The sequence below is a fragment of the Adiantum capillus-veneris genome, chromosome 18, assembly GCF_014529385.1.
Source record: "Adiantum capillus-veneris isolate H3 chromosome 18, ASM1452938v2, whole genome shotgun sequence".
NCBI lineage: Eukaryota > Viridiplantae > Streptophyta > Polypodiopsida > Polypodiales > Pteridaceae > Adiantum > Adiantum capillus-veneris.
This window is the reverse complement of record NC_140948.1, coordinates 142,265,579-142,283,445: the sequence shown is the minus strand read 5'-3', so window position 1 is coordinate 142,283,445 and position 17,867 is coordinate 142,265,579. Positions and strand designations below refer to the sequence as shown.

Here is a 17,867-nt window from a genome sequence, read left to right as displayed (position 1 = left end):
CAAACTGAATGCATGTGACTGATGCAAGTCTAGGCTATGTCGGTGATGACGACGGAGATGACGAGACCGACCTAAGGGCTGAAATCTGCAATCTTTTATCTGCTGTCCAAAAACGCTATGGGCTGAAATTTGCGGCTAGTCCAAAAACGCTGATTTGGGGGCTGTTTTCGGTGGGTCTTTGACGCTGAAAATCTGCAGGTTTAGGGCTGAAAACAGAGGTTCCTAAAGGCTGAAAACTGATGGTCTTTCCGGGCTGCTACTTCTTTGGGCTGATCTTGTAGGTCTTCTGATGCTGAAAATCGCTATGGACAACACTGCATATGCTGGGATCTGCAAACGCTCGATCTGGGACCAAAAACGCTAGAGATGTTGATGACAAAAACGCTAGAAGTTCTGGGATGCTGCGGGGAAATCTGATGCAAAAACGCTATTTGCTGTGGTCTTCTAGCGATGGTGTGCTGGTGCAAAAACGCCAAGCAAGGGCTGATGAAGAAACGCTAGGATGGGGAGAATCTGCTGCTTGGAGGGAATCCATCAAGGCTTGGTCTTGCTGAGAAGTTGCCTGCTGAGCTTGGCTCCTGTTGCCTCTTCTGCCATTTGGTGCTAGTCTAGGTTTGCTTATATACAAACTTAGCAAAATTGCCCTACCTACTTTCCAACAAAAGTCACTTAAAAATAATAAGTGAAAAATATCTAAATGCACTGGAAAATTCCCCTGAAGGATTCTGATGGGAATACTGATGATCATGATGTGTGCAACTAGAGGATATGCATCTACACTAAGTGACTGGTCATGCACGGTCTACGAATAGACTCACAAAAGTGCCAGATCACTTCTAATCTAGACTGACTTGACTAAACTGAACCGTGATCATGCTGTAGCTTGCCCACGGACACATAGGGTTGGATGTGTCACATGACAGTGGGTCTTTGTCGCTGAAAATCTGCAGGTTTAGGGCTGAAAACTGAGGTTCTTAAGGGCTGAATCTGCTGGTCTTTCCGGGCTGAATCTGGAACTCTTTTAGGGGCTGAACTTGCAGGTACTTTATGGCTGAAAAACGCTGCAGGCTGAGGTCATAAAGGATGCAAATCTGCAAAGGCTGGGGTATGCAAAAACGCTAGGGGAGTAGCTTTGCAAAAACGCTAGCTTGATGAGCTTTTGCTGGCGATGGCTGCTGAAGCAAAACGCTAGGGCAGGGCTTGCTTCTGAGGATGATGCTGATGCAGAACGCTAAGTTGATGCAGATCTATGGCGATGGATCTTAATGGAGAAAACGCTAGTGATCGGTCTTGCTTGGAGGGAAGCCCACCAAGGTCTTGTTGAAGAAGTTGCCTGCTGAGCTTGGCTCCTGTTGCCTCTTCTGCCATTTAGTGCTAGTTTAGGTTTGCTTATATACAAACTTACTCAATTTGCCCTACCTACTTTCCAACAAAAGTCACTTAAAAATAATAAGTGAAAAATGTCAAAAATAGGGAAAATAGGCTAAATACACTGAAATTTTTCCCTGAAGGATTCTGATGGGAATGCTTATGATCATGCTATGTGCAACCAAAGGATATGCATCTACAATAAGTGATTGGGCATGCACGGTCTACGAATAGACTCACAAAAGTGCCAGATCACTTCTAAATCTAGACTGCGACTGGACTGACTGAACCCTTGTCGTGCTGTAGCTTGTCCACGGACACATAGGGTTGGATGTGTCACGTGACATTCAAATCAGGAGACCCTATGGAGCCTGGGAATTATCGCACGATCATCATCAGACACACACACACACACATTGGCATGGTTGTACGCATCCATTCTTGAGCAACAGCTGAATAGATGGGCAGAGAGAGAGGGAGTGCATCCAACTGGGCAGGAAGGGTTCAAGAGAGGTTTTTCTACTCTTGACCATATCTTGACACTCAAGGCCATCATCGAGGATGGTAGATCCCGTGGGAGATGGATCTATTGTAGCTTTGTGGACTTCCGCAAAGCATTTGACACAGTACCCAGAGCTACATTGGGAATACCCATTGAGCTCATTTGGGGGATCATGGCATTGTACAGATCAGTAGTAGGGCATGTACGCACCTCAGAGGGTCTATCTACACCGGTTCACTCCACTATTGGGGTGAAGCAGGGCTGCCCGCTCTCTCCTACTCTATTTGGTATGTATGTGGATGAGGTTTCTGACTACATTGAGAGAGATGGGGATAGAGGTGCACCACTGGCAGGGACATGGATTCCGCTATTGTTATATGTTGATGATATTGTGTTGATCTCCGACTCTCCGGAGGGGATGCAACGTCACTTGGATGCTTTGCATAGTTTTGCCCATGAAAGTGGTTTGTCTGTCAACCTTGGTAAAACCAAGGTCATGGTATTTAATACCACCCCACAAGGTCAGCGTCAGCATTCACATACGGCCAAGAGACGGTGGAGTATACAGATGCTTACACTTACCTTGGAGTGGTTTCTAGTGGACCAGCATTTTCATTGAGGAGAGCAGCAGAGACTACCAAAGCCCATTCGGCATTGGGAAGATTGGAGAGGATGTGTTCATAGGTTAAGTTTCAGGAGCCTCGGACGAAGCTCTGGCTCTTTGACACTTCGGTGGCTTCTACACGGCTCTATGGAGTTGAGATCTGGGGGCCTTCATTGGATCATCTTGGAAGGACAGGTCGCACTGATGGATGGGGGGACATGGAGAAGCCCCTAGTCTCTATGATCTCGCGGCTCATTAGAGCCAAGGCTTCAGTACCACGTGCCATTATCGGAGCAGAGCTAGCTACCCCCCCCCACTAGTGGTTGAGGCGCTCACAAGATCTGTCTCCATACACCGCATGTGGGAACTTCCCAGAGACAGATATGCCCGCTTGCACGTGAGTCCTCTTGACAGTTAGCCATGCAAGGAGATACAGCGTGTTGGTATGGGGAGATGACATCATGGTTCCAGGCGCATGGGTTCAATATAGACAGATTGCCCCCCTTCCAACATTCACTGGATGCACCCTCCCTGACTCTTACACAGTCCGAGATCACCAGGCTCATCCGCCAAGACCTGACTCAGCTAGACACCAAGAGAACATGGATATAGCCAGCATAGGAGCTGGGCACGAAGATGGATTTCTACAGAGAGCATCTTCTCCAGCTTACGGCGGACGGTTTTGTGACGAGGCCCAGATACATGGACACCCACTTGTATTATGGGATACGATGTGCTATTGGCCAGATACGCACATCTTCACACGAGCTGCGGATCGAGACTGAGAGATACAGCAGAGTACCAGCAGAGGCCAGGACATGCCCCCTGGGTGACAGGGAGCCTGAGACAGAGTTACACTACACATGCCACTGCCTCGTCTACTACGAGATACGAGGCCGCTTCCACTGCTTGTTCAGAGAGGGCTTTAGACCACTCTCCAAAGTCATAAGGTACGAGGATCAGAGATGCCTGGGTTTGTTTCTGCTCAAGCTACGCAGACACAGAGAGAGCCTTATGATAGGAGAGGCCAGCCAATCTCAAACACACATCACAGACTTCTTTATAGCAGACACTGGGGTCACACGGAGGAGCTACTACCACAGCAGACCTTGTCACCTCACACCAGAGGCACATTGGTCGACCGAGCGACTGAGTTAAGGAGATCCAGACGCCCACGATTGCGGAGGAATACACAGCATCGACGAAGGCTACATCAAAGAATTCGGATCACTTTGGCTCAACATGCACGACGCCCGGTCAGACTACTACCATGGAAGAGATTAATGAGATCCGCCAGCGACCAATGCTGGATCTCTTGTGACTTGTGATTTAGCTATCCCGGCTAGCTACTTAGTTGACACCTACCAGCTTAGGATTTCATAGTATTTATATTTTATCATTTTGTCATTTCATTTTGTTACTCTGACTTTGTATCAAGTTCACCACATTGTAACGCTCTGGTCTCATAGGTCATTTTGGCCTTTTGAAGCGCCAGCTACAACATTGATTGGAGCAAAAGCTCTCTCATGCATTCATGTATCAATATTGGTCATGCATTTGGAGCCTTCATGTCAACCGTCGTATTTCATATTTCCTCTGGATGCTACAAGTCTCCCGGTTGGGACTTGGGTTGCTCGGGCAGGACATGATCCTGCTGGTCAGTGTTGTTTGACACATGTGGAGGAGACGCTCCACCATTGTTTCTGGGTCTGCCCACATGCACATTATGTATGGCATGCTGTTTGCTGCCTTTTTTGTAGACTTGGGATTCATGAGGGTTTTGCGACGTGGGGCCATCACCTGGCTTTTGGGACATCCGAGCTCACATACCATGTATGAGGGATCTTCCACAAATCCAGTATTTTCGCTAACAGCCTTGGGATACAGAGGGGCACACTGGACATGGTGTCTGCTTTAGTACATTAGTTTGACATACGATATGCAGCATAGTATTGTGGATTATATGCAAGGCTTGCTATGCTCACGTTCTAGGTGGTCATACTTTCCATGTGACCACTACTTTCGCTGTAGTTTGGTCTAAGCTTTTGCATACCTGGCGCAGCCAATGGGATTCTTCAACAGGCCTCTCTCTAGGGCAACAGAGAGGAGACGACATCATTTTTTCGACTGTGGACGCGCACTACAGTTCTTTTCAGTATGGATAGAGACACGATCACGATGCCCCTCCATAGTGGTTTATTCATCATTCTTCTCAGTTTGCACCTGATGTACATACAACCCTGCCACTGATCGTCCACAGTTTGTACTTCTAGAAGACAAGCTCTCTTGAGCATCTCTAGAAGTCTCTCTGTACTCAGTATATAGCAACTGTTCTTTTTGGAGAGAGAGAGAGAGAGAGAGAGAGAGAGAGAGAGAGAGAGAGAGAGAGAGAAATGAAATGAAATGAAATAATACCACTCGAACTGGCTCATAATGCAAATCAGGCTGCTCATCCAAAGGAAAAGAACCCTGAAATGTCAAGCGCATGTGCCCTCTACTATGTCCGTGATCTGCAAGCGAGAACATAAGAGTGCCTCTGCACACCAAGCGTGGATGCCTGTCATCATCAAAAAAAGCCCACGGACCCTCATGAATGGGCAAATCCGAGTCACCCAAGATAGCCTGCTGCCAATCCGAAGGAAGAGCATCCTCAAACTCTAGCATTCAGGTGGCAACTCCCCTGCGTATACCGAACTCAATGCTAATGAAATCCGCATCAAGCAAACCTGCCTCTAGCCAGATCCATACAGAAGCTGTTGGTCCATCATCCCATCCGGCCCAATCGATCTGAGTCTGCTCCCCTAACCATAGTTACAGGGGACGGGGGCGACGGGCCCTAGGGCCGGGGGACGGTTATAACCGGACAAGGAACGGAAGGAGACGCTGTGGGACGGACGGATTTTGGGCCGAACGGGCGGGACGGACCGGGAACGGCCGGGGTCAGACGGGGTCGGCCGGGAACGATTGCAGTCAGGCCGAAAAAAGTGACCATTTTTTACCGTTTTTAACGGATCTGTGCAGCCCCAACTGCCACATTTTGGGAGGCCTTGGCCCTTGGGAGGCTATAAAAGGCTCCCTTGGGCCTCTTAATACTCATAGTCTCATTCCAATTTGCAATTTCCCTCAAGCTCAAGCTACTCAATGCTTTCCTCTCTACTCAATGCTCATTGCTCAAGCCTCATAGCCTCATTGAGTCATTGCTCAAGCCTCAAGGCTCAAGCTTGAAGCATGACCATTGACTACTCTACACTCTAGTCTCCACTCTCAAGTCTCTCCCTCTCCTACCCACTTTGAAGTTTGAACTTTGAAGCTCTCCTCTCCCTCTTCTACCCACTTTGAAGCTCTCCTCTACTCTCTCTCTCCACACAAGCTCTCCTCTAACTCCTCTAACTTCTAAGCTCTACTCTCTCGAGTCTCTCCACCATCATGTCATCTCAAGCCAACTCCACTTCTCAAGCCGGTTCTTCTCGAAGGAGGCCCGCCGTGCAAACGTGGTCGTGGTGGGATGAAGTCGACTTTAGCTCGCGTGGCAAAGGTGGCGGTGCAAGACCATGGACGTGCAAGCTATGCCCATACAAGAGAACGGGTGGTTCAAACAAAGTGCGAGCCCATCTTCTTCATGAACCCGGTCACGAGGTAAAGTTTTGCCCTCATGTAGCTCCCGAGAAGAGGTTGGATCTTCTTGAGAAGCTCACGGTGTATGAGGTTGCGGAAGCGGCCAAGAGGGGCCGTTTTGTTGCCGTTGATCCCTCCGCCACGGCGACACCGCGAGAGCAAAGGGAAGCCAACCTTGACGACATCTCTCAAAGCTTCAAGAGCCATGCATCTACACCGTCCTCTTCCGTTCCGCATCGCCAAACCACTCTCAACGAAAATTGGAATCCTAAATTGAAGGAAAAGGTGGATAGATCGGTTGCCCGATACTTCTTCCACGACCACATTGCCTTCCATGCTTCGCGGTGAGTTTCCCTTGGCATATGCACATTGCAATCTTCCATTTTGTATTCATAATGGGTTATAACTTCTCGACTCTCGACTCTCCATACTAACACAACATGCTTTATTTTGTGTGGATAGGTCTCCATACTTTCGAACCATGGTTACGAAAATAGGGAAATATGGCTCCTCTTATGTGCCACCTTCATCAAAGAGGCTTCGCACCACCCTCCTTGACAAAGAGAAGCTTGCCGTGGAGCAAGCGGCCCAAGCAACAAAGGATTTGTGGGAGACCAATGGCGTCTCTCTCCTTGTAGATGGATGGAGCGACACCCGCAAGCGGTCCAGCCACGGGGTGGTGGCCTACTCTCGGGGGGAGATGTACTTTGTGGAGTCACATGATGCATCCGATAGTGGCAAGGCCACCAAGATGCTTGCTGCGGAGTGGACAAGCACCATAGAGATCACCGGCCCGGAGAATGTCCTTTGTATGGTTGCAGATGGCGAGGCGTCAAATAGGGCAGCCGGAGCTATCATTGAGGGTATGTATCCCAGCATCCATGTCACATTTTGCATGGCGCATTGCCTCAATAACCTCCTCAAGGACATAGGGAACTTGTCATGGATTTCACCCACCATTGATGAGGCCTCTCGAATTGTCTCCTTTGTGCTCAACCATCAAAAAGTGCGCCATGAATTCTCAAAGAGGAGCCACTTGTCCTTGCTCAAATATTTAGAGACAAGATTTGCATTCAATTGGCTTATGCTAGGCCGCTTGTCTACATGTGGCAGAGCCTTAAGGGGCCTCTTTCTGAGTGATGAGTTCCAAGCCATGCCGGAGTCTACATCAGCAGTAGGATTGAAATGCCGAGAATGGGCCGACGACGCCGCTTGGTGGGAGGAGGTGAAGACTCTTGACGCCATGGTCAAGCCTATTCTACACCTACTTCGAGCGGTGGATGGCTTGCAGCCATGCATTGGCAAAGTCTACGAAGCCATGGATCGGATGATAGAGGCACTTGAGAAGCTTGTGCCCGACCCTGTTCAGTATGCGGAGATTCATGGCTTGTGTGAGTCGAGGTGGAATGAATACTACTCTCCACTTCATGCGGCAACTTATGTGCTTGACCCTGAGTTTCAGGGAAGGCGTCAAGAGACCGACACGGAGGTGAGCAAAGGATGGCGGCTTGCTTTGGAGCGCCTTGAGCCTAGCAGTGACATTAGGCGCAAGATTAGAGACGAGCTACTCAACTACAGGCAAAAAAAGGGCTCCTATGGATGTGTAGATGCACAGCTTGATCGCAACAAGATTGGCTAGGTTTTGTGGTGGGAGGACTATAGAGGAGATGGCCCACATTTGCAGCGCTTGGCTGTTCGTGTCGTTAGCCAAGCATGTACCACTAGTTGCTTGGAGCAACTATGGAGTGTGTACAGCCACATTGCCTCTAAGAAGAGGAATCGCCTTGGGGTTCAGAGGGCCAATGATTTGGTGTTTGTGAGCGCTAACTTGCACATGCTTGCCAAGAGCGTCACACACAAGGCAAATCCTTTCACTGAGTGGGAGATGGCACAAGAGAATCCATTTATGGCCGATACTCTTTTGGAGGAGCTAGAGGAGGATTTCGAGCCTCAATGCGAGCCTCCCGAGCCCTCATACGTCGCTGACGACCTCGACTACGACGACGATATGGAGATTCAGCAAGCGAGCACTTCTTGAGTTTGATGATCATTGATCACTCCACTCTCGAGTCTAGACTCTTGAGTCTACGACTCTACCTACTACATAGCCCTTTGTACTTTTTGTTATCCTTGAGGGCTCAGGCTTGTCCTAAGTCCTTTAGGCTTTTTGACTCTTGAGCCCTTGTGGCATGCACTTCTCATTTTGTATCCATCGATCATCGATGTTTTATTAGCCCATTTCAGCCTATATGACTCGTGTTCTTTGGTCTATTTAGTGTAAATTTATGGTCAAAGTGATGCTCTATGTCCGTGGCATGTGTGTAGGTCAAAAAATGCCAAAAAAACTCTCTTTTTTTTTTGTCGTTCCGACCCCCGTCCCCGTTTCTAGACTTTTGCCGTCCCGTCCCCGTTCCCGACCCCGACCCACCGTCCCATGTAACTATGCCCCTAACTGACGTCCCTCATGATCACGAACATATGCATTTCAAATCAAGGGCTGTCTCTCAATCTCCTCAATACATCTCGGTCTTCGGTGAATCATACCCTAATGTACAATCAGCCAAATCCGTAAAAGTGGTCTCATAAAAGGAGATAATTGAGTATAATCCAAAGGAGCATCAGTGAAGATGAAATGGATAGTCATGAGCCAAGGCCCCTCTGCATCTAAATGATCCAAAACGTGGCACTGCACGAGACAAAGCATGATACAAAAATTGTTTCCAAGGCTCGGCCCCAGGAAATAAGCCTCTAACTATAAGTTTGGACAACAGAGCACCACTTTGCATCTCTGGATCAATGATGCCAAACCCTCCCTCTTTCGAGGCAATATAACAGTACGCCAGCTAGCTCTGGGAAGCGTGTCGTGCATGCCATCCAAACCTCCCCACAAATAGTTGCACACCAAACGCCGAAGCCGAATGAATACCCCAGAATGCATAGTCCAACAAGAAGCGGTGTACCAAATAGTTGCCAGGTTCGAGAACCTAGTTCACAATCAAGGCTCTGCCCGCAAGAGAGATGCATAGTTGACCAATGACAAAGCTCCCTCCTAACTGACTGTAGAACTGGCTCAAATTGTTGTTCTGGCGATACATCAATGCCAACATGAAAGCCCAAGTAACAACATGATTATCCAGGAGCCAACCAAGTAAACCCATCCTGCACACCCCATTGTGGAGCTTCATCAACACCAATTAGAAAACCAAACGATTTATTCCAATTGATAAGAGCTCCGCTCGCAATGCAAAAAACCGTAAGAGCATCCTACAATCTATCCAACAAATGAGGTGCATACTGAGAGCAAACCAAGGTATATCTACGTACTCCTGATCCAATAAATATGGTTCCCCTTGCACTGGCATGTGAAGACCGTGCAGCGAAGGAGTTCTACCACGCAAGTATAAAGACATAGCCTTCGCAAAGAACAAGAAAAAGCAAGGAGCCAAAGGACATCCCTGTCGCACAGATCGATCTCTCTCTCTCTCTCTCTCTCTCTCTCTCTCTCTCTCTCTCTCTCTCTCTCTCTCTCTCTCTCTCTCTACTAAAATCTAATTGGGGGAGGAGATACTGGCTCCAGAGAAGGTGGTAAGGTACGTAAGGTACGGTACGTATTCGGTATGACTTGTACGTAGTACCGAATGGATAGAGTTGTTAGGTACGTAAAATTCGTATGTTTTTTTTTTTTTAAAGCCAAAAACCTACAATACGATCTGTACTTGATAAAAAGTTCATGACTATCACTCCAAGGATGTTAGTTCACTATTCTACAAACCAAGGCAAAGCTTTCATACGAGTTCATGATCTTGCTTCCCCTCTTGTATTCACCACCGCAATGACATTCGTGAGTGCTCTATAGATGAAAGTTGTGTCGAAATGTGTAAAATTAGGTGTTGGGACAAGGCTAAAGAAGGGCAAACCAAAATTTGCCGACACAATGAGGTTTTTTCCCACACATAACCCTCAGGAAACCCCCCCCCCCCCCCCAACACCCCAAGGCAAAAAAAACACAAAACAAAACAAAATCGTACAACACGACTCCGTACGGTACGATCCATATCGTCCGTCCGTACATACGGATTCTACCTTGGCTCAAGAGCAGATACAAAAAAGGAAACTGAAAGAGATACTGATGTGCTGACAATATTTTGCTTTATGACTTTATGAATGAACAATTTTTGAAATCGGAATTTTCGAAGATGACTCTAAGTTATGTATGAAATTAATGTGCTTGGAAGATCTTGATATTTGTGTACAGATAACATATGAAATCGAGAATGAGATGATGAAGAACTTTGCATCTGAATGAAATCGGGAGCAATGACAGCTCCAGAATGAACCTGATAATGATAAGAATCATGAATGATGATAATGACTTATGATAAATGATAAGACTGGAAACTCTGGAAACAGTGGCGAGCGCATCAAGAGTTCCCGAGGGATGAGATGGCTACACAGTGATAAGATGACTAGACTGAATGATTGAAACACTCCGTTCAGTATGAACTCAATGTGTGATTGATGAATTGGAATTCCCGGAAATGAATCTGATTTTTTATTACTCACACATGTGATTGTGTTTGAGTGCAAGATTGAAAAACGGAATGATTGGCAAAATGACTGTAGCATTTGAGTCTTGAGAAATCTATGGACATGATCGCAATAAGAATTACTTAATCCAACATCAGTGAGATCCGGTGTGGATCTAGATACGATTACTAAACACATTTCCCAAAATCATGGTCCTATATCTGTATGGATTTTATGTGATATAACTTGAATGTGATGTGATGCGACTGTCGTCTTTGTACAAACGTTGGATTTGTGTCGTCTAGTCCATCAGTATTGTCACAAACTGCTAATGTGTCAAAGCAGGAAGCCAACTTGCAGATGTCGGCCAAGGGGCCTAAACCCTAAGAAGAAGAATTCCTACTAACTTATGGGGACCCCGTCCGACGGGGCCCCAAATGACGTGGCAACTCTACGAAAAATCCAGAATATGCATTGGCATGATGACGTGGCAAACTGTACGGATTTCCACGTTTTGCGTTGACTGCTGTACGGAATTCCATGATTTGCGCTGGCAGCTTTTTGGCATTGCTTCTGGACCGGAAGCTTTTGAGTTTTGAAGGCTTTTCACTATAACTCCTTTTTAGGCCAAGGGCCTTTAAATATGAGGTTAGGGCTCATTCTTTGGCATGCTTCTTGGAGAAGGTGCAGAGTCTCGAGTACCGGCTTGTACTGTGTTGATGCAATATAAAGAAATACCGAAAGGGGCGTCAAGGTTTGGGGCCAATACTCTCTGGGGTGGAATTCTGCCACTGAGTGTCGCATGTCGTCTCTCTCTCTCAATTCAATTGTTATTCAAGTGCTAAAAGTCTGTTCAGTCTGTTCTTTTCTATTGACAGGTGGTGCCCGTCTTCTGACAGTGGTATCAGAGCATCAGGCGTGTGCTTTTTTGAAAGCATACCGGTCCCACAAAAGAGCAGACAAAGCAAACCAGAGACCTCTAGAATTTATTTGAGGTATCTTCGGCCCTGACCCTGGACTTATTAGACACTCCCACCCTTACTTCATTGCGCATCGGACGCGCTTCCGTCTTCACCGCTCATGTCTTACAAGGCATAAGCCATAAAGATCATGTCACAAACTATTGACGTGTCAAAGCCTAAAGAATGGATCCAACTTGCAAATGTCGGCCGAGGGGCCTAAACCATAAGAAGAACCAGTAACAAAAGAAGTCCTCCCAACTTATGGGGACCCCGTTCGATGGGGCCCCAAGTGACATAAAGGAAATAAAGCAGGACTCGCGCACACACACATAAGAACTTGCGAAGCAGGCTGATGACGAGGCAGATTTCCGAAAATCACACTGGCCAATGACGTAGCAAAAGTGTACGGATTTTCGCTTTTCACGCAGGCGGTGCTGACGTGGCAGGACTGTACGGAATTCTGTAAATTGCGTTGGCAACTTTTTGGCTTTGCTTTTGGACAGACACTTTTGAGTTTGAAAGCTTTTCACTGTAATTGCTTTTTAGGCCAAGGGCCTTTAAATATGAGGTTAGGGCTCATTCTCTGGCATGCTTCCTAGAGAAGGTGCACAGTCTGGAGTACCGGCTTATACATTGTTGATGCAATAGAAAGAAATACCAAAGGGCACCAAGGTTTGGGACCAATACTCTCTGGGATGGAATTCCGCCACTCCGTGTCGCGAGTCGTCTCTCTCTATTAGCTCAGTAAAGTAATGCGAGACTTGTGGAAAGTGTGGCCATCTGCTCTTTGATGAGAGCAAGGGCATCGTCAGATTGACCACCTTCGTCTTGAGAATTCGGCACGGTTACATCTCAAAGGGAATAACGAACACGTGCAGGAGCAAGTGCTGGGCCGGGTACTCCGAGAGCGGAAAATATGTTTAGAACAGGTTTCGAGTGCCGAGAGAGGGTACGCCAGCAAGACAGCTTCGAGAATCCCGTCTATGTACAAGATGTAAGGGAAATCTGTCCACTGGTGCTAGTCGGCCACAGTCAACGTGTGTACCCGCCATGGGAACGAAGTTGCAAGAGGCCAAAACTGCCAACGCTGGTGTTTTGTGAGAGAGTAGCGAAAGGTAGTTTGATGCATTGAAACGTCATGCTAGGGAGTTTTGTTTTTATGCAAGTAATACTTTGTCCAAGGGTTTGGTTATTAATCATTTGAGGTTGGCCGGTCAAATTAGGCACACACTTTGAGGGTTTTTTAGTAGCCACTTACTTGAGGTAGTAGCGTTAAAAAAAATGAAACGCTACTGATTTGTTTTACGTAACAAAAACAGCCAGCGTAAGAAATTCCGTGTGTTGCCGCTTGAGAAGGAAAACGCTGCCTGCGTGGGATGTGGGTGATTTGATACCCTCAAGGCGTGCGTCTCTCCACTAGCAAGGGGTACGAGTGTTTGTGTAGCCACGAAGGGTGCCAGCAATTGAATGTCGGCCAACAGCAAAGTATTTGAAGGAATCATCCCAACATGTCAACACCAAGGGTCATACCCCTTGGGAAAGGGTGCGAGCTTGAACCTGAAGAGGCACATCCCCTTGAACAGCCTCATAAAGATTCAATGACATCACTGGTACGTCCGTGCGCGCGCACACTTCTGTATTTTCTTTTATTTGATTGAATTGAAGTAAGAAAATCAAGTTACCTCATGCATTCGTGTGTGTATGTACCGCCGATCGACGGTTGCCATACAACTCCGGGGGAGAGGGAAAAGAGGGTAGCGACGAGGGTAAGAAGCTCAAACCCGTCGGGTCCCGAAAAAATTTGCTCTAATACTATTGTAAGGATTCTAGTTGCTAATCCTTCATTAATTACTTAAACTCATGATTAAGACTTAAGAAACTTGAATTGTACTCAGAAACAAGACTCAGAAGACTCTATGTTGATTGATTCATTGAATGTGTGATACAAGGACTCCTTATATAGGAGACGAAGAGACACAAATGAAAAGACACGTCTCTTGGTGAAGAGACATGACTTTAGACGTAAAGACACATCCTTTCAGCGAAGAGCTGCAACCATTGGGCGAAGAGTCGCACCCGTAGAGCGAAGGGGTGTGACCAATCGTCGAAGGAGTGTGGCTTTTGGCGAAGAGACGTCTTTTGGACGAAGGGGTGTGACCATCCAAGCGTAGGGGTCCTCCTTGGCATGGCACTTCACGTATCTGCAACTAGGAGTAGAGGTAATACTGTTAACATAGTCACAATCGTGACAAATTGGATATCAAACCAGCAAATAATTATAAATACACAAAGACGCTTGCCTATCTCCTCACCAGAGCTACTTTATATTACCTTCTAACATAAATCAATCATTGATAGGGGTGTTGTAACTTGTGTCATCATTAGATGATGGTGCTTAGGCTTTCTTTGTCATTCTAGCCTAAAGGGCATTATTTGGTCCGTTTCTTGAAAGGCGTCCTATTATTGTCCAAACAGTCTAAATATGTCACCCTAGTTGCATTGTTCTAAACCTCTATCATACTTGAAAGTCCCTAGAGCACAATTATGTCTATGCTTCCACACTATGCCACTCTAACAACCTCTCCAACAAGTTCAATACACTAGAGCATACTTTAGAAGCCAAACTATAGACATCTTAAGGATTTGCTCAAATTTCTTCCCAGGGAAGTTAACCCCATAATTATGCCCTAACCGTAAGTAAGAATAAATTAAGAAACATATATACGTGCATTTATATCTATGCACTCATGTGTGCTAGAGCGAAAACCTAAAATTTTAAACTTTTTGTATTAACTAAATCACGGATATCTATAAAACTCGAGTAGATATAGGCTAGATGTCGCAAGCCTAGGAGTTTTCACCTTGTCCATATCTGATAGACTCAGATAGAGAACTCCAATGGAGAAAAAAGTATACATCAAAGGTGTCCGATTAAAGCTTTCCAGTATCCAAGTTCTCTCTCTCTCTCTCTCTCTCTCTCTCTCTCTCTCTCTCAAGCGCACACCTCCAAAGATCTTCTTGTGCCGGGTAAGATCCCAGAAAACGTAAGGGAGGGCAAAGGAGCCCAGCAGGTGGGGGACGACAACCTCCATGGGCACGGCAGACATAGTTTCAAAACAGAAACTTTATCACTGTATAAAATATGCATGAGAGAAAACCTCGTCAGATGTTTCTCTGAGGCAAGCATAGTCGGATAAGCTCTCTCTCTCTCTCTCTCTCTCTCTCTCTCTCTCTCTCAGGCGCGCTCGCTTACCTCCAAAGATCTTCTTGTGCCGGGTAACATCCCAGAAAACGTAAGCGAGGGCGAAGGAGCCCAGCATGTAGGGTAGGACAACCTTCGTAGGCACGGCAGACATAGTTTCTTCCGGTTCGAGATATGCAGAATTTAAGATCTGGAGAACGTCTACGACGCACTGAAGTTTCGTCCTTTGGGCCTGTCAAAAGGCAGTCCTCTTCACCTCCTACTTTGTGGCGCGCGCTTGTCTTTTTTTTTTCTTTTTTTTTGGGGGGGGGGGGGGGGGGGGGGGCTCCCCACTAAGTAACACCTAGGCAAAGTAATGGGATCGACGATCGGGGTTGGGGGCGGGATCTAGAGGCACATTAAACCTGGCCAACGCAAAAAACGAGGCGCACCGCCAAAAAAATGGGGGCATTAAACTTGGCTAACGTGAAAAACGAGGCGCACCGGCGCAATTTGAACCCATGACCTGAGGGGGGCCGCATTTAAGGTCAAATGAGCTAACCACCTCACTCGCGCGCACATTGTGTATCCCAAACCGTTTTGACGCTATATTATTGTGAGTTCGGGATGCATTGGCCACGATGTTCAGGTTTAGTTTTTGAGCAGTCCAGGTTTAACTTTCGGGCAGACATCTGCGACTGCGATCTTTTCGATCTTCGTGCGTGAACTTCCCCGTCGTCGATCCCATTAATTGGCCCCGCATTAAATTTATGTGTAGCTTAGTGTTGGAGGGAGCGGGGGGGGCAATCTACGTAATAATAGGCCAAGGCACTACCATCCACTATTGTGAGTGTCTCGATGAGACGATGAGATAAAATAATCATACGGTGTTTTTGACACGTTGAGATTACCTCTAGCTCACAAGTCGATTATTTAGAAATTATCTAGATTTCACAAAACATTTCACATGATCACATCGTGCAATGAATTCAATTTGCGATCACACTAGGCTCACTTAGAATTTGATGTGTTCACTTGGCCTTCACTTTTTAAATGGGTTCTCTTGCAGTTCAGTTTGAGTTTTCAGATGGCGGACATTCAATCCATACGACGCCTTTGGATCAAATTGTTGATCGCCCTGAGAGGGAGGGTGTCTAATAATGATGAGAACAAGACCTTAATAATGAGTTAACTTTTTGTCTAGTTAATCCAAACTTATTATATTACTATGTAAGATCTCCAACCAGGTGATTGGAGCGACTTGATAGTTGTCCTTCCTTTATTCTCAAGTTCCATTGACGACACCCTACTCCAATTCAACAAAGCAATGATACGAGCAATAGAAGACAGGAAGTCCTCTATCCATCGCGGTCGTGGGTGTAAGGGTCATACATCACAAGCTAGGTCAATAAATCAAATGTTATAATGGGAGCTAGGTCCTATTTTTCGCAAAAAGAAAATCCCCATTGACATACCTAAGATCTATAAACAATGCCTTTTTTTTCACGTTTAAGATGCATGGCTATCATTCATAGAGTCCTAAATGTGATATGAGACTTCTTCTGAAAAGTACTCAACTAATCAGGTCCACCCATCCGTGGACATAGTTCCATTTGGATACGAGTCTCCCACTTTACACACCGCATTCACCCATTTCTCGTGTTTTTTAATTATTACCACATTGTTTCATATGTACAAACATAGTTCCTTCATTAATTCCAACCACGGGTTCTTTCGTACAACCCTTCGAACATCACCCAAATATTTTTTTCTCAAACAAGGTCTAACAAGGACAATTCGATATTTTAACAACCAGCATTATCCAGTTTTCTTATGAGTTTGCCGCTACCCACAGACTTTCTCTATCTAACCAACAGAGGCTTTGCAAAGGTTTTCGTATTTGCTAACCTTGAAGCTGACTAACAATTGACTTACCAAAACATGTGCAACAGCAACTAGCAATGGAGGTGGCCTCCACCAACTCCCTCTTTCTCCGATGCCAGAGGTTGTGGAGGTTCAAGCATGACATTGGAGCTTCCCGTTCTCTTCCTTGGTGGGGCCATTTCTCATGCAGTAGACAGAGAAGATAAAAGGGTGTAATATTATAATCAATTGGAACCAAATGGTTGTAAAGGAGATATGTTTATAAACCATTTTTAAATTACATAGTTTTATGCATCCACTTATCTAAGAACACTTCCTACTGCCTAGACAACCTTAGCACGTATTGAAAGAGGAATAATATCAACATAGAGTGATTGAGGTGAAGAAAATTGCACAAAAACAATGGATTCTACTCCCTAATTACTAGTGCATGTATCCACACATATATGCGGGTTAGCTAATCCTAGATGGTCATTCATATGCTTATTTTACTCATGGTTTAGCTCGCATAGATATAAAACTCAAGGTTAACCCCGTATTCTTCTGAGGATATAGACAACAAGGATGTAACATTTAATGGCCTAATAACTTATGTGTAGCGGAAATTAGCATGAACATAGTGGGCATTTCATTAGAATAGATTCCTAATGAGAATTACAAGAGTGCTTGGGTGGAGAGAGCAACAAAAAGCATAACACCTAGTTAGATAGCATCAACAATACTTTCAAAAGAGAGAGAAATTAAGCTATTGACAACAGTTGAGGACCGGATTTGCATGGAGCCGGTCCCCCCTCCAAAAGGCTTTGTATTATGGTTTCTCCCATCAAGAGAGACATTGTACAATACAATTCTTTGTGTTCCTTCAAGACTAGCTAGTGCAATGAAGATGGAAGCTTCATGCACTAAGCAAAACACTTAACAAACACAACTTGAATTATCCCCGTTCTCAGACCCAAGACCTCACACACCTTCGAAGATGGTGAGAGCTAGCAGGGTATGAGAGTAGATTGAGAGGAAGAAGGAGTATCTTACGAGAAAGATGTACATCTCCTCACATAATCACTCATATTAGCATAGCTTAGCTTAGTAATTATCTTGGTAGAGGAGATGAGCATGCATTGAAGCTTGGATCTTGGTTGGATTTGCATCCACATGCCAAGAGAGTGTTGAGGTAGGCTTCTATCTCACAAGCTTGGAGTAGGTGACGAGTTCTCCATTAAAGCT

General features: G+C 45.9%; 1 protein-coding gene and 1 long non-coding RNA gene across 5 annotated transcripts in view; both read right to left on the bottom strand.

The window, feature by feature from the left end:
- The window catches only part of LOC147436548 (uncharacterized), a 37,203-nt gene extending 22,138 nt beyond the window's left edge, over window positions 1-15,065 (bottom strand). Inside the window, exons 1-2 of one of the 4 annotated variants that reach the window (XM_086489425.1) lie at window positions 14,832-14,980; window positions 14,583-14,709 (exon numbers count right to left, since the gene is read on the bottom strand). In XM_086489425.1, the coding sequence (XP_086345551.1) occupies window positions 14,583-14,685 (103 nt within the window). In that variant the 5' untranslated portion in view covers window positions 14,686-14,709; window positions 14,832-14,980. Of the gene's footprint in view, window positions 1-14,582; window positions 14,710-14,831 lie in introns of all 4 variants that reach the window. The other 3 variants (XM_086489427.1, XM_086489424.1, XM_086489426.1) reach the window with 3 other exon arrangements.
- On the bottom strand, window positions 13,479-14,576 carry LOC147436549 (uncharacterized). Its single transcript, XR_015185200.1, has 2 exons — window positions 14,440-14,576; window positions 13,479-13,779 (listed from the first exon to the last, which is right to left on the bottom strand). It is a non-coding gene; the product is annotated as an uncharacterized LOC147436549 (long non-coding RNA).
- Window positions 15,066-17,867: the final 2,802 nt, after the last annotated feature.